The sequence below is a fragment of the Lissotriton vulgaris genome, chromosome 5 (assembly GCF_964263255.1).
Source record: "Lissotriton vulgaris chromosome 5, aLisVul1.2, whole genome shotgun sequence".
Classification (NCBI taxonomy): Eukaryota; Metazoa; Chordata; class Amphibia; order Caudata; family Salamandridae; genus Lissotriton; species Lissotriton vulgaris.
In genome coordinates this window covers 115,141,125-115,157,712 of record NC_141693.1, presented here as the reverse complement: position 1 = coordinate 115,157,712, position 16,588 = coordinate 115,141,125, and the positions used below count along the sequence as shown (strand labels likewise).

The window sequence follows — 16,588 nt, the reverse complement described above, 5'->3', positions numbered from 1 at the left end:
CTAGTGGTTCTAACGCACGCAGTGCAGGAGGAGATGTGGTGGAACAAGGAGAACATAATAGAAGGGAAGCCTTTAACACCACCGACCCCACGGTGACCATCACCACAGACGCATACCAGAAGGGATGGGGAGCTCACATGAGCAAGCTCAGGGTGAGTGGTCTGTGGACTCCAGTCGATGCGGTCAAACACATCAACTACCTGGAACTAAAGACAGTGTTCCTCGCCCTGAAGGCCTTCCAGACAACACTGTACAACCAGAGAGTGTTGATCCAGACAGACAACACAACAACAGTGTTCTACATCAACAAGCAGGGAGGAACACAATCAGCCCCTCTATCGAACCTAGCACAGGAGATATGGATGGGCCATCCCACTAAAAATAGACCTACTAGCCATACACCTACCAGGGAAGGACAATGTGGAAGCAGACTGGCTCAGCAGACAGACATCGGCATCACACGAGTTGGAGCTCAATACACAGGAAACGCAACGGCTATTCAGAAGGTGGGGAACACCGACAATAGACCTATTTGCGACACGCCAGTTTGCAAAATGCCGAAACTTCGCATCCAGGCAACCAGGGCAAGGATCCCTGGGGAATGCCCTATGGATAAGCTGGTCGAAAAAATGCGCTTACCCTTTTCCCCCCCGATACAACTGATACACAGAGTACTCAAAAAGTGCAGAACCAGCAACATGACTCTGATCCTGGTGGCACCTCAGTGGGCCAGGCAGACCTGGTATTCACAGATAATGGAAATGGCACAGGGTGCACCCCACAAGTACGGGATAAGGAAAGACTTACTCTCCACGCAAAACTGAGAAGTACTACACCCAAAGCCAGAGAGCCTCAGCCTGGCAGCATGGCTCCTGAAGACAGAGTTTGCACTCCTGAAGTTACCTGAGAGCACCCTGCGGGTACTACGAGAGGCAAGGAGGCCTAGCCCACGAAGGTGCTATGTGGCAAAATGGAAGAGGTTTACACAATGGTGCACCAAGAAAAAGCTACACAAGAAGATGACAAGGGAATCAACGGTGCTAAGATATCTCATGCACCTGCTGAAGCCAAAACTAAGTTCATCCTCGCTTAGAGTACACCTAGCTGCGATAATACCCTACAACCAAACAGTACAAATACCAAGCTTCTTTCAGAAACCGACCACAAGCGCAGAGAGGGCACTGCACACTCTGGACGCTAGAAGGGCAGTAATGCACCAAATAGAACCAAGGAACACAGGAAGACAAAACAGTGTCCTTCGCAAGCAGTTTCCTGGGTAGACCAATAACAAAGGGAACCATTGCACGATGGATCGCACAAACTATACAATTCTGCCACAAACAAGCAGACCAAGAACTAGCAGAAGGGGCAGGGGCCCACTCTACTAGGAAAAAAGGAGCAATGATAGCTTTCCTGGCTAACACACCCATTCAAGACTGGCGGCAACATGGGCTTCAGTGCACACGTTCACTAAGCAATACTGTGTGGATGTACGAATGAATAAGGAAGCCCAAGTAGGACAGAAGGTGCTTCAACATATATTCAACAACCAACGCTCATCTTCCACCCAGCCGCCACAAACATAACAAACTGCTACAAACATAACAAACCGCCAGAAAGATATACACTGCAAAACAAATAGTTTCTTACCTGTCGGTGTAGTTTTGCAGCTTGAAGATCTTTCTGGATTCACTAGCGAACCCACCCACTTCCGCCAGAAAGATGAGGCTGGAGAAGCAGATGTTAATACAAGGACAATACAGAAACAGACACCTTGAAGGACAAAGCGGATAAATCGCTTAATTGAAAAGGAAATTCAGAACATTGCCAAAGGATTCGCAAACAGAACACAAAACAAGAAAAAAATAATCCGACGATGGCATCCAAAGGTGGGAGCTTCCGCAGGAAGCGTGCCGACGTCACAGGAAGTACACCGCGGAATAATGCACAGTATAGTGAATCCAGAAAGACCTTCAAGCTGCAAAACTACACCGACCGGTAAGAAACTATTCGTTACAAAACACAAAGCCAATGGTAAGCAATTTACAGAGTGAATGCATTCCCAGGAAGGCTTTCAGAATATCCTCATAAAGGCCTTAGCAAACCAGATAGCTGTACTGTCTGCAAGGCTTCAACCTAAAAAGGAAAGTGAAAAGTGTGTAAAGAAAAAATAATAATATGACTTAACAAGTCTACATTAAAACCAAGAAAGGGTTTGTACTTCACCGCACTTTGTGTGATTCTTAAGCACAGGATTTGAGTGGAAGTGGAAAAAAAGTAGTGAGGAAAGCCCCTCCATGCACATCTCAAGAGCTGCTTAGTTACCATTCTGTGGCTTAACTGTCCATATGTTTATTGCTATACATTGTGTAATTTCTTTAGTACCTGCAGAAAGCACATCCAGTTTTTAGAGGCAAATCAGTGTCTCATTGTTTATCATTTGAATGGATGTTTGTGAGACCACAGAGAATCTAAATGGATAAACTTAAACTATTTGGAAAATATTTTAAAAATTAAGTTGCATCAAAGTGAGGAATTGTTTTTATCTAGGATGGATCAAATTGTGTGTTGGAGGGATTGGCCGCATAAAATGCATTTTTTTCAAAAGTCTGATGTACAAATTACTTTGAGGTTGGATATGTGCCCCCAAATGACCGTCATTCTGACTATTAAGAAGACCTTGTCCAGTTTGCTCCTTGTGTTAATTTTTTGCTAAATCAATTGTCCTTTCATGGACATATATACAACGTCTAAATCCATAAGACATGAAGACAAGCATTTACAATGCAACGGTCTCGCCTTTGCAAAAGTTAGAGCTATTGGCATTGTAAATGACAATTTTTTTACTTGTGTTGGTTTTGAAAACCGATAAATAAATGGCATTGTCATTTACAATGGCAATAGCTGAGCAGTAGAGAGTAGTAGTTAGTACAGAGTGAGTAGTAGACTAATAGAGAGTAGAGTTGTAGAGAGTTGAGTAGTAGTGAGTTGTAGGCAGTAATAGAGTAGTATAGAATAGTAGAGAGTAGTATTGAGTTAGTAGGAGATAGTGTGTAGGAGATAGCAAGTAATAGAAAGTATTGGATAGTAATAGAGGGTAGTAGAGTGAGTAGTAGATATATTTAGTATAGTGAGTAGTAGAGAATGAGTAGTAAAATTGAGTAGAGATTAGAGGGCAGTAGTTAGTGAGTACTAGAGTGTAGTAGAGAGTGAGTAGCAGATAGTGGAGAGAGTAATTGAGTGATATGTGAGTAGAGTGAGTAGTAGATAGAGTAGTTTGAGTGTGTAGTAGAGAGTGAATAGAGAGTAGTAGAGAGTAGAGTGTAAGTGGCAGAGAGTGTAGTAGAGAGTGAGTAGTAGTTAGTAAAGTGTACTAGAGAGTAGTTACTCCCGTAGGCACCACTAGAACGGTACTGAAATGCAGAAAAATTGAAAGCTGTGAAAATATTGTCAAGGGGAGTGTGATTTCTTTCAAGAGCCTCTCACGGCTGCTTTCTGTGCCATTTTCTGCCTGAGCAGCTTCCCAGTGACTAAAGCTGCAATGAAGCAGAACTGCTCCCGCACTAGGGCACAATCAGGTCAGGTCAGCACACCCTGGCACCGTTACAACTCCCACCATCTCGTTACCAATGCATGACCACCTACTCCCGGAGCGCAAAGAATAAGTCACAGGTCCCATTCCTCACACTTCCTTTACCACACGCACCAGAAATCCCCGATGGCTGCGCTACACCAACCTGACTGCAAGAAGCCCCGGCCTCCTGATGCAGAGTACCAAAAGCAACTACGTCCCGCCCCCAGTTAGGCAACCCAAAAAGCTTTCAATAAACCTGCTCTGCTCTCAAGCAGATCCATTCCCCCAACTTGCGATGATGTTTTACAAAAATATGTAAGCACAGGGACCAGGTTGACAGAGTCCCAAATGCAAACACCCCTCCTCCCCATCTAATCAGTTTAAACCTTCTTAAAAAGAAAGTGGAGCGGCTGCAGCGGCCAACCTCTCCCTGCGCATTCAGCTTGTTGCATAACATAAACCCCGCTGCCTTCTGCGGGGCTGACATCACCTCGGCTCCATTCTTCGGCGCGCCAACTTCTCATTGGCTGCGCCTGGGTATCTGCGCAGGGCAAACATCACTGGGGGCCACTTTTCAATGATTTTGTGGAGTTCGGGATTAGCTGGATTAAGGGACGGTTCGTAAGGACCCCCTGCAGCTGCGAAGAAGTTTCATCACGGGGTCATTATAGTTCAAACCCTAGTCTGTCAACACCAATCGAGGGAGACTACACAAAAAACAGCCAGTTTATAACATGAAATAAGCGCGCACAGAGCCACCCAAAAATGTTCGATATTTAATCAAACTACCTGGGGTCGCTATAGTTGGAGTGTCCGGTATAGTTGGGTAAATACGTAGTTTATTTCAGTTGCAAAACGACCGTAGCAAAATGGACGACCGTGTCAGATCTTTTATTTAACTTAGTACAAAGTGCCCGCCATATTAGGCCAAAACCAGCAGCCGATACACACATGAAGTTAGCCCTTTTAGACAATACTATCCTTGGTCAACACTCATGGTCACGGTATAAACGGTTTACCATCCAAGAACAGGCTTCGGACACTTAAGTGTGGGCACTCCAACATCCTGTGCATACTGTTCCGTCATTCCAATAAAAAAATGAAGGCCCGCAATACGCAAGCTATTAAATATGGATAAAAGCGAGTGTTCCCTGCCCGAATGCAAAAAACTGAACATTTCTTGCCTTACCCATCTTATTTATTTTTTAACCACCATTTCACTCACACTAAAAAAGGTGTGGACAAAAGGACTCCTAGATGTGCCCATTGTGTTTTGGGGAGACCTCATCTAGCACACAAGCTTGGCTGTTCAATCAAAGCCTGATCTGTTATATTTCTGCTTTCTCCCGTTTGCTGCCTTCACCAACCAGAGAAAAGGGGGCACCTCAGCGGAGGCTCTGGCCTGCATCTGTAACACAATACTTTGGCACAGCCCTGTCGACTCCTGACATAAATTTTACACCGCAGCTGTTCCACGTTGCTGGCTTAGGCCACAGAAAAATGTATTCAAGTCAACTGGTTTCAGTCCGCAACAAAAATGTTACGAGAAAAAAGGGAGCGTGCTCCTGCCCTAACATTCTAAGTCTGCTTGCAAGCAAAATGATAAATCAATTGGTGTGGGAAACAAAAAAGGAGAGCGCTTTCATTTGCAAGCCATGTGAAACTGTATCTTGTGATAAAAGGGAGGCCCGTCCCATCCCTCCAGAACTCGGTAAGAAGTAGCGAATGGGGAAGTGAGAGCGCACGACCTAAAGAGAAATACCCATTATGAAATGGAAAGGAGTAAATCAAAAATCCTAACCCTGGAAACAGGGCAGAGATTTCAAAAGACCCCATGGCAGGGTAAAACAACAAACGCTCGCCATGACACAGCCCCGTCCCTTTCAGACTGACTTCCTGCTGACGTAAAAGGTTCCTTATCTTCATTATGGGGCCATCTGCTGGACCCATAAAGAAGATAAGAAACCTTTTACGCCAGCATGAAGTCAAGTAAGTCAGTCTGAAAAGGACAGGGCTTAGAGAGAAAGAAGAACGTCACTAGGACCTCTTCTCCAATGGCTGGCCACCGTTTAGGACGCCAGCCAATGGAGAAGGGGGGCGGGGCTTAACCTTGCTAGTGAAAGTTCCTCTATCTCATTAAGTCTCGCCAGCTCGACTGCGCATGTGCGCAGTCTTTCGCAGGCTGAGACCTAAAAGAGGCTCCATCTGCCTTCTGTCCAGATCATCAGATGTATTGTCAAAAAAGCAAAGCATTATTTAAAGGAGATCTGTGATTATCTATTTTACAAAAACCAAAATATTGGAACACAAGTAACCTATTTTTTGCTAACTGCTAATATATTTGTTTCTATTACAGCCATCTGCCACAGCTGCAGGCCCGAGGCTGGGACGATTTGGTGCGAGAAAATATCCAACTCTGAAGTAGAACATGCCTACTTGTATTTGAGACTTTGAGACATTTCATACTATGCCAGTGGCTCAAAACTGAGACTTTGTACTTAAAATGTCTATACTATATTCTGAAGAACGAATAGCAGCAATCTAATTGACCTTCTATCTTACTGGGCTTCAAAACTGGTAAACTGTCAATGGATACTATTGCCAAAAAGAGGAATCCATGAAGTCTATTTTAAGGAGCTGGTCAAGAGGGATTAAACTTTGTGTGACATATAGTTGGTGTCAGGATGTAAACCGCTAACCTGCAGCCAAAGCAATTGAATTGTTGCTCCGTTTGATGAAAGCAAGAGTAACAAAAAAACTGTGGACATTTTATTTAACTCATAGTTAAGTTTTATGGAGAACCTGATTTCTAAAAACTAAACGATTCGCTATTTGTTAATCACCTCTACAATTTTGTTCCTTAATGGCCATTTCTTCTAAACATCCATTTTGTGGGCTTGAGTAGGCCTCGAATCCTCCTTTGTGGAAAGAATTTGCATTCTCTCATGTCATTCATTAGAAAATAGCATCTTCAAAAAGCCATTTACTTAAGGTGATTGAGGCATATATTCTGCTCCGCAACTCTCCTAAAGAAGTACAATATTTCTGATTATAAAACTGTGACTGTACTGCGAGAAACCTAAAAACTAATCAGAATGAAGTTTTAACTAAGTATGTATGTAGAAAGTTGTATAGGCTGGAAAAAATCCCTCTGTATAATAGGCAAAGCTTAATCTTTCTGATGAATGTGATTTTTTTAAAGTGCAATATGGTATGCTTTTTCTGTCAAACTGTAATTAAGGTGGCAACAGCTTGAATTGTTAGTAAAGAAAATTTACTGTCTAACTAGAGTGCTGGAATCTTAGTTCAAATTTGCCTGTACCTTAGCTGCTTAACTTTGAGGTCTTAATGGAAAACATGTGATAAGCTTCTGTTGGATGGGCAAAACAGTAATTTTTCAGAAACCTCAAATACTAGGTTTTATATAGGATGCAGTTAAAACTTGTACCATTAGCACTGGCTCAATCGGAATCTTAAGTACCATTTTGAAAGCGTGTATATTTAAGTCTCTGAAGATAGTGTTTATGTGGAGTTTGCCTTTGAAGACCAAGGAGGATCCTTTATACAATATAAAGAAACCAAACTGGAGTGCGTAATTTCATTGCTGCTTTTCTTTCAAACTCAATTTAAGATTAATATCTGGATACATGTAAACGTCACTTCATCATACATCTTCATTGACTTTAAGTGGTAAAGTGAGCTTTTTCTACTTGCTTCTTAAGCGGAACGATTTGTGAGTATTCCAGAACTGCACAGTCTTTATTCCACAAACCAGATTTTGAGCGATAACACCCATGGATATATTCCTGTTGAAAGCCTGGTCACATCTTCAGTCTCCTAAAGTTCAGCTGTGGCGCTGAATTCCTTCATCACAGACTGCCAAACACCTTTTAATTCAAAAAGGCTTCCTCTTATACGGAAGTTGCTATTTTTCCTACAAGTGTTAGATTTGACACTGTAAATTCTTAAATAAAATATTTTGCGCTCTTAAGCACTTTCAAACTGATTTCCTGTTTTTATTTCAAAATACCTTCTCTAGCACTGCCTATCAATTGTGGCATGTATGCTTTATTTGCTATTTTCTCAATGTTTCAGTAAGATTATATTGTACTCAAACTGTACATTTGTAACTCTGTAAAAGGACACATACTCTGACCAGCCCAATCAAACTAGGTTGAGGTTGCATTGAAAGAGAAAGTGATGTCCCCCCGCCCCCACCCACCCTTCATTACTGGCTATTTCCAGTAGAATTTATGTAGGGGGTCAACACAATGTGAGCTTTAACCAAATGAAAAACAATTCCCTTTCCAAATCAACCTAACATTCAAACAGTTTGATATCTTTACTAGCTGAAAACAGTTTTGGTGGTTAATGCTCATATTCCGAAGTCCCCACCCTTCTCACTCTAGACAATTATACAAATGAAGCAGATATTAATAGTGAAGGCAAATCTGCTGCAAGTTCATTTTGAAGCTAAAGTGAATTTTACGTATTGGCGATCAGGAAGCATAACTGTGTTCTCACTTTTGCTACCATGTAAAGCCATTACTTGCAGGTAAAGAGGAAGGAGTACACTTTACTTAATGTACTGCTTTTTTATGGATTGCAAGATGAAAAGTATTGGTCTGTACAATATTCAGAAGTTGATGCTTCTGGTGAATAACATCGCAATATAGATATCAATATTCTTGGCAAACAATAGGGCTGAAGTGGGACTGTTTTTTGTGCACCAGTTTTTGAAAGATTGTGCAAGTATTGGAGGAGATGGGCTGCAAAGAAAGTGTTGGATGGTGAATGCATAGACCTGGGCCCGTTATCTCAATTTAATCTTGTTTCCAGTGCTTTTTTTATTTAATTCATCACTTCCTCTGTCTTTGTTTTGAACTTCCAATCAAGTGTTGTTGCCCTCTTGACTGTCATATTTTGGTATGGCCGGAGAAGTTTCCAGCAGGTCTTGGCATGTATTTTTGCCATGTTAATTTATGTTAATTTGCTTAACATTAACCTTCATTACACTGACTTTTATTAGCTCTTGTCATAATCCTCAATTAGTATGGTGAGTTGCCATCGGAAACGAGCACCTAATTGTCTCTATGGCCATTTTATCTTCTCTGCATGTGGTAGGCTCTAAAAGGCTCAGAGAAGGATCCCATTTGTGACGATTCCTACATGGCTCGGGAGGAGACGATGCATGATAAGGACTGGTGGGCTGTACTGCCTAAACCCAGCCCTTTCCTTTCTTTACAATGGACAATTGGGACACGGCTGAGAGGAGCAGAGGTGACGAGGACTCAATGTTTTTTGGACCTGGCCCCTTAAATTGGGACGATAACGTCTGAGACCCGGCCCAGAGGACGAACGTCCTCCACCACTAACCAGTCGGATGGAGGGAGAGAGGTGACGTTGGAGCAACTGAGTACGGAAGGGAAGGAAAAGAACGCGAGGAGACGCAGGAGGACGGAGCGAACCGACCAAAGGAAGAACGAGCAGTACTGCTGGTAACCACAAGGAAAAAACCCGAAGCAGACGAGCAAGGAGGCCTAGGACAAGGCTTTGCGCCCCGCTACGCCCCAGGAGGAGCGTGGCTCCAACAGGTACAGGAGCTTGTCACGAGGTAGATGGGGAGGCGAGGGAGGATAGAAGACACCCCCAATACCCCCTCTTATATCCCAGTTCCTGACACTCATTCACCATAACTGGTTTTGTTTTATTTGTGGTCACAGTGATCCCCCACTCCCTCCCCTCTGAGTTTTGGTTAACACTGCCCTCACGAGCTCTTGCATGCCTGAGAGGCCTGGGGGTACTCGAGAGCCAAGAGGAAATATGAAGAAAAGACGCCTGTGATGGTTAGCAGGGATAACTAAAGACGCCTGTGAAACTCAACAGGAGACCTAGAAGAAGCCTTTGAAGTGCAACAGGACTGTAAAAAAAAACTGAGTATCTAACTCCCCCAAGAAAAGAGTGGTTAAAATAAAACCTAAACTTCCGCGATCCCGTGTACAGCCTGATCATTGTGATTAGTCACAACTGGTGGAGAATGCGGGCAACCCGTCCATTGAAGTGCACATAATGGATGCCATCATTCAGCACTTAATCAGCGGCCTGGAGAAGTTAGGATGGGCTGTTGAGAGACACCTGAGTTCGGCACAAGCCGACAGGGATCTCTTCAATGACAATATGGCCGCCCAATTGAAGGAACTGCAGAAACTCGCTGCCGAACAGTCGGCAAGCTAAACAAGGGACTTAAGAGGTACACCTGCATAAGGCCCCACAGGAGTATCTCTCCAGAAATACGTAGCAGGGGAGGACCCAGATGCCTTCCTTCTGAATTTCAAAAGAGCGGCTCGGGCATGCGGATGGCCTTTAGAGAAATGGCAATTATTTTGGCGCCTTTACTAACGGGCGAAGCCCAGGCTGCCTATCAGGTGGCCAACAGCACTATGCTGAAATCAAGACCATCATTCTTGATCACTTGGGTCTTGATGCTGAAGCTTTTCGGGTGCAATTCAGGAGAGAAAAAAGACACCCTGGGGAGAATCCTAAAACCCTATTCTTCCGCCTCAAAGCTTCTGCAGATAAGTAGCTTAGACCGGCTGACAGCACTAAGAAAGAAATATTGGATCAAATATATCTGGAGCAGTTCCTCGAAGCCCTCCCTTACAATACCCAGAGATGGTTGAGACAACATACTAACTTAACAACTAAACAAGCTATGGAAATGGTGTGAGAAAGTGGCTCTATATATACTGGACTATAATGAAGTACAGTGTGTATAGAGTCCACAAACCCCAAAGGTATAACCGAGGTTAAAGTCAGGACTGACCTTACTCTCAAAAGTGGTGCCTTGGTCGAGCAGTAAGGCAGTACCTGAGGGCAGTGCAAAGCATTTGTTGTACACACTCAGTCAGCAAAGGATTTCGCACACTCAAAGACTGAACTCCAGGCCAATTGTTTTTATATCCAAAGATATCGTTTTATTTTTAGAACCAACAGGCATAAAAATATACTTCTCTAGATATGAGTACTCACATGTAATTACTTTACAAGGAAGCAATAAAGTTTGTGAACACAATAGATACAGGGGTTGCTGAAGGCAACACATGTCTAGACACACTTTAGCATTGAGCTCAATGGGTTTTCAGCATATAAGTATAGTTGATTACCACACAGATTACTTTAGTAGTTCCAGGACTAGATCCTAGATTCAGTCCTGGGGTCTAAACTGAAACCAATTTAGTAAAATCGTTTTAGTTACTGTAGTGCGTTTTCATGAATGTAAAGCTGTTTTAAAAGTTCACACTTAGAAACTTTTCAAGGGAAATCTGACAATGTTATCCAACAGAAGAAAATTCAAGTTGCAGGTAAAGTACGATCGCGTTACTTTTGTAATCCAGTACTGGGCTCCTGGGGCCAGCACTGGGGCCTCAACTTAAAACAGGTAGGTAATTGTGTGTCAGTATTTCATAAGATTTTTAAAGAATATTTCAAGTTTTCAAAAGTAGACCCTTAGAAGAAATTTCAGAGAAAAGTATACAATGGATTCCTATGGGGAAAACACAGGTTACTGATAAACCCAGTAAGGGTTACTTTAGCGGTTCAGTACTGGGCTACAAGGTACAGTACTGGCTTCTCCCCTGATCCCAGGTTAGTACTTCGGAATTCGGGTGATTTTATATTAATATTTTTGGTTTCCAAAACTTCACACTTAAAAGATTTTTCAAGTCAAACCAGTCAATGTTATCCAATGGCAGGTAAGTGAGTTACCGGTTTCCAGGTGATTACTTGGCTGGTGAAGTCGGGGTTCTGGGCATAGACTCAGGGGTCCCCCAGTGTCAGGTAAGTACAGTTAGTTCGGCCCCAGCGGCAGAGGGCGGCGGGTCAGAGGTAGTTGGGCCCAATGATATCCAATGAGGGAAAGGGGGCCTCCGGTTGGTGGCTGCTGGTTAGCAGGTCACGCGGCTGTGGGAGCTGAGCTCTTGGTCACTTGCCCAGGGCAAGGGGGGACGTTGGATAGGACAAAGGTGGCACAGCCAGCAGCATTCGAGCGGCTGGGTGCAGGGTGCTTTTGAGCCATCGGGCGTTCAATGTTATCCATTGGGAAAGGTCAAAGGGGAACAAAGGCTGCAGGCTCAGGGACGGAGACTCTCCAGGGGCGACCAGCCCTTCGAGAGGTAAGTTGGGATCTTGTAGCACAGGTAGGTACCCCAAAGGGAGGCACAGGGGGCTGTAGGGCGCCAGGTGCAGGGGTGTCTTTGGGTGTCGGAAAAGCTTACCCTATGCAGGTCGTGGTTGGGGTGGCCCCTGGTTCTGAGTCTGCAGGCGTCGTCTGGTCCGTCGAGGAGGGTCTTTGGGCACTGGACTTTGGGTCCCAGTCGCCGGGATGTCCTCGTGGTCTTGGTTCGGTTGGATCTGGCCCGAGCTCGGCGGGTGCAGAGTGGGCTGGTCCAGAGCTTCCTGGTTGGCACCAGGGGGGTTGTTGCAGCAGAACCTCTGCTGATGGGAGTCCCAGTCTTCAGGAGGGTCAAGGCAGGCAGGTCCTCTGGGTGTCCCAAGGTTGCTGTTCGCCGGAGTCGCCGGGATTAGGCAGGAGCAGATTCCAGGATCAACAGGCCGGTAGGCCTGGGGCCAAGTCAGTTGTTGTCGTCCTGTGGTTAGCAGCTGCACGGCGGGTCTCCTTCTTCTTGATCTTCTTTCTTCTTTTTCATCTCTGGATCTAAGGAAGGAAGGTTCAGGGAGCCCCTAAATACTGATTTTGGGTCGTTGCAGGTAGGGCAAGGACAGGGACCAATGAGTCCCTGTCCTGGGGTGAGTACACCCCCTAGCCTGCTCCGCTCCTGTGGGAGGGGGGCAGGAGTTCCTGATGTAGTTTTTCCAGCCAGTCTTGCCGCCAGAGTGGGGGTCAGAACTGGTGGGGGCGGGTTGCTGGGTACAGCAAATGGTCTGGGGAAGCTCACAGAGGCGGCATGCGTTTGAAGCTTCCCCCTGACCATCCTGCGGGAGGAGACCTAGCACCTCTTCCAGGAAGTGCATTGTTGCAGGCCCAGGAGAGCGGGGGCCCTCCTACCCAGGGGTCCAGCAACATGTATGCTGTGTGGCAGCCTCTGCAGCCACTCAACCCAGACGTGGATGGTAGGTTAGGTTTGCAGGGGACATCTCTAAGATGCCCACTGGTGCATTTTACATTAAATCCCACACTGGCATCAGTGCGGGAAGTTTGGTACCAAACTTGTCAGTCTTCAGTGTAGCCATTATGGTGCTGTGGAGTTCGTAATGACAACCTCCCAGCACCATATACTCTTAATGGCATAACTGCACTTACAATGCCCAGGAATGGCCCTGGGAACTGTAGGAGCACAGGGTTCATGCACCTGTGCCCACACCTCTGGCATAGGACACCCAGCTAGAGGGGTGACTGAAGTATGCCAGGGCAGTGGGTTCTGTGGGCATGGCACACAGCGATGTGTGCCATGTCGACTCCTTGTTTGGATCTGTACTCAGCCTGTAAAGACAGTGTGTGGGTGTCAGGGTACAGGGCCCCTGAGGGTGGCATAATAAGTGCTGCATCCCTCAGGGGTCTTCTCTGGTCACCATGCCCTGGGTACCTAGGGTACCATTTACTAGGGCTGACAGGTGGCCAGAGATGCCAATTAGGTTTTAGTTTCAACACAGTTTTAGGGAAGGAACACAGGCCCTGGATACCTGATTGGCAGGAACCCAGGGCATACTCAGTCAAAGCACATCAGCAGTTCGGGAAAAAGTGGGGGCATATCAGTGCAAGAAAGATGGCACTTTCTCACAAATGGCTGCTACTTTCTCCCGGGCACAACCCTGCATCTCCGCCTGGGAATCAGAAAAACTTATTCGGCCACCTCAAGGAAAATTTGAAAAAAATACTTTTAAAGCACCCCCAGACACACCTAAACTGCATCCACCCATGTCTTCTCTCCTGCCATATGGGCCTCAGTGTTTCGAGTGGGGGCATATAGCCGGGGCGTTCCCCCGAAAGATACCCTTGGAAGAACCCATGGAAGTAGGATACTAGCCTTGCTCCGTTCTGTATACAGCAGAGATGGGAAATACCTTCTACGTGAGTGTTGAAGTAAATGGGAAGGGGGTGAGGGCCTTATTAGACTCTGGGTGCAGGTAGTCGGTGATACAGGGAGTACTGATTCATTCCACACAAATCCATTACAATACATTAGTACACATTAGATGTGTTCATGGGGACGTGAAACCGTATCCAGTCACCACAGTAGACATCAAACCCCCAGGTGGGTCTCCCTGTAGAGTCAGGGTGGGCGTAATGGCAGAACTACCAGAAGATCTTATCATAGGGACTCACTATCCAGATTTCCTTGATATGTTTCTAGATACAGTTCTGAAACAGAGGACTAGGGCGGGAGTAGTACCCAGAGAGAGAACCTCCCAGACCTTATCACCTCTGAACCCTGGCTCCTGGATAAAAAATGTAAGTTTGCACAACACAATGACCCTACTCTACAATACACGTGTGTCATGGCACCAGGTTCTCCTCGGAATCAGGCTGAAGCTTAATGGGGTCCACCTCTCGACAGCCCCAAGTCTGGATAGAATAAATCCTCTCTGACTAGTGGGATGGTCAAGCGAGGGAAGGAAAGGGTAGGAACAGCAGGGAGGGAGACCTAGGAGCAAACAAAGAGAGAGAAACAGTATTAATGGGATATTCGCCTCCCACCTATTCTTCTCTATCAGGTAGGATTGGAGTAACCACTATCTCTTTATATATCTATGTATCTACCTGTAAAACAAAATAAGGTCGGCTGTGAATGGGGTGAGACCGGAGGGGTAGTCACAAGGTATCAGCACAAATCTAATGCAAGGAAATAAAGAGTCCGTTTTCATAAACAAAACAAGGAAGCAATGGTTCTTCTCATTCAGGGGTTCTTAACTCAAAGATGTATATGTGCATACCTTTAAAGGACTCATGCTTGTAACAGCTTAGCCCAGGATACCCCCAGCTGATATCCCCTAGAAACGAAAGATAATACAGTTTTGGGTTTAGTGCGAGATCCAATGAAGTTTAGATCAAATGTCTGTACCTGACGTATTACAAGAAAATACTCTAATCCATGAGTTTAAGCGTTGTATCGCACTATTGCTTCATAGTGCGAAGTGAGGATTCCCCAATACAAAAGGCTTCAACACAGTACAGTCAAACTCGCGCAGTTATTCCCACTACGAGAGTAAAGTTATTCACAAGAGTTCAGCAATTAAACAAAGTATCTTTCTCCCGCAAGAGACCACCAGGAAGTGTGCGTCTCACCAATGGGAGAAGGCCAGAGTACACAGTCTTCCACCCTGCAAGAGACCACAAATGTAACGTGTGTCTCGCCAATGGGGGAAAGGAAGGAAAAGCAGGAATACCTGATCTTCTTCCAGCAAGAGACAACGCAGGAAACGTGCGTCTCGCCAGCAGGAAGAGAAAAGCTGGATTAATCTAGACGATGCCGAGATTCACTGGAGGCGCTAAGGAATAATCAAAGGGTGGTGCAACCGCACCCTTACCGTCCGGATAGGTTCAGGAACAAGGATCGGCAGGAATAATTGGGATCCTCGTCCAGGCGCCATCTGGAATTATACTGCTCAGATAATGTTGGAGAGCGTGCTAGCGTCAGTGCGTCTCTGGATAGCGAGCACGGTATGACGGGAATTGTAGTTTTCCGCCCCCGTTACATTCCGTGATGTGTGCCACGTTATTTCCCTAGTTGAGCCCGGACAGCGTGGAAAAATGCCAGAGACCAGGACGTTACGCCTCCCAGGTTTTACCACCACTTCCTTACCAAAAACGTACTGTTATATCGAAATGGGTCTAAGGGGGATGAGCCCCAGCTGTTCGTGCCTTTAAAGAACAGATATTGTTATTTTCCCAAAAAAAAGAGGTCAAAGAGAGCACAATCCTGAAACGCATGTACATATAAGACTAGTGGGTCATATATTAACAACAGTATTTAAACTGTATATAATCTGTAATTTGCAATTTTAGGACAGAACAGAGGAGCAGATAAAGTTCATGTTCATATTATCATTTTCTTTATTTGAAGATCCATAAGATTTGAAGTTGATAAAAAAAACAGCCGACACGTGTTTCGTCAGTACTATCAATAAGTACTCAGACTTTTTCAAGGTTATAGAAATGGAATATCCTGGCGCATATAACCTCTTGTCATAAGCATATGACAATAACCGTAAGACTCGGGATCAAAGTAAAGAGCAAGGGTCCATTACATCCAATAAGATCATCTGAAGTGTAATAATATAGAATATGGCAGATCAGAGTGCCAACTCAAGCTCAGTGAAAGTTAAACAGTCCCCTCATATGAATAGAGGTATTTTCAATGAGAGTAAACAATTCAGACTCCATGTAGGAGGTGCATGAGTGAAGTTCCACAGTTGGAATAATGGCCCAGTCCTGAGTCGGGATATTACTAACAAGTGAAGCACAGCGCAAGCGTGCTGTAGTGTGTCCTCGAAGGGTTTAGAGGCGGTAATGTTGCGAATGGCAAAGTCACTCAGAATGTCCTGTGGTATTTCTATTGGCCTGGGGTATATGGAGACATTAATAAATACTGTTGAGTGTGGGACCTGTCAGAAAAAGAATCCTTATCGCCCTCCCCAGTTCCCCTGCAACCACTACCCATAGTAGGGGTACCCTGAGAGAGAGTAAGCATCATGGATCTGATGGGTCCCCTCCCAAAGACCCGCAAGGGTCACGTGTACGCAGTGGTACTGGTAGACTATACTACCTGTTACCCGGAGGCATTTCTGCTGACAGCGCCTACTACCTGTAACTTTGCGTTCAAACTAATTGAGTTCTTCTCTAGAGTCGGGTTTCCTAGAGAGATCTTAACATATCAGGGTACCCCCTTTGTCTCCCTGTTAGTGAAAGAGGTGTGCAAAAACCTTAACCTTAAGCACATCAAAACGTCTGTGTACCACCCGCAAACAGACTGCCTCATTGAGAGGTATAATGGGACT

General features: G+C 45.1%; 1 protein-coding gene across 7 annotated transcripts in view; it reads left to right on the top strand.

Annotated features, from left to right (window-relative positions):
* Positions 1-7,576, top strand: part of SEC16A (SEC16 homolog A, endoplasmic reticulum export factor) — a 478,800-nt gene extending 471,224 nt beyond the window's left edge. For all 7 annotated transcript variants that reach the window (XM_086921035.1, XM_086921033.1, XM_086921029.1 and 4 more), the window contains one exon: positions 5,931-7,576. In XM_086921035.1, the coding sequence (XP_086777161.1) occupies positions 5,931-5,999 (69 nt within the window). In that variant the 3' untranslated portion in view covers positions 6,000-7,576. The remainder of the gene's footprint in view (positions 1-5,930) is intronic.
* The last annotated feature ends 9,012 nt before the right edge of the window (positions 7,577-16,588 follow it).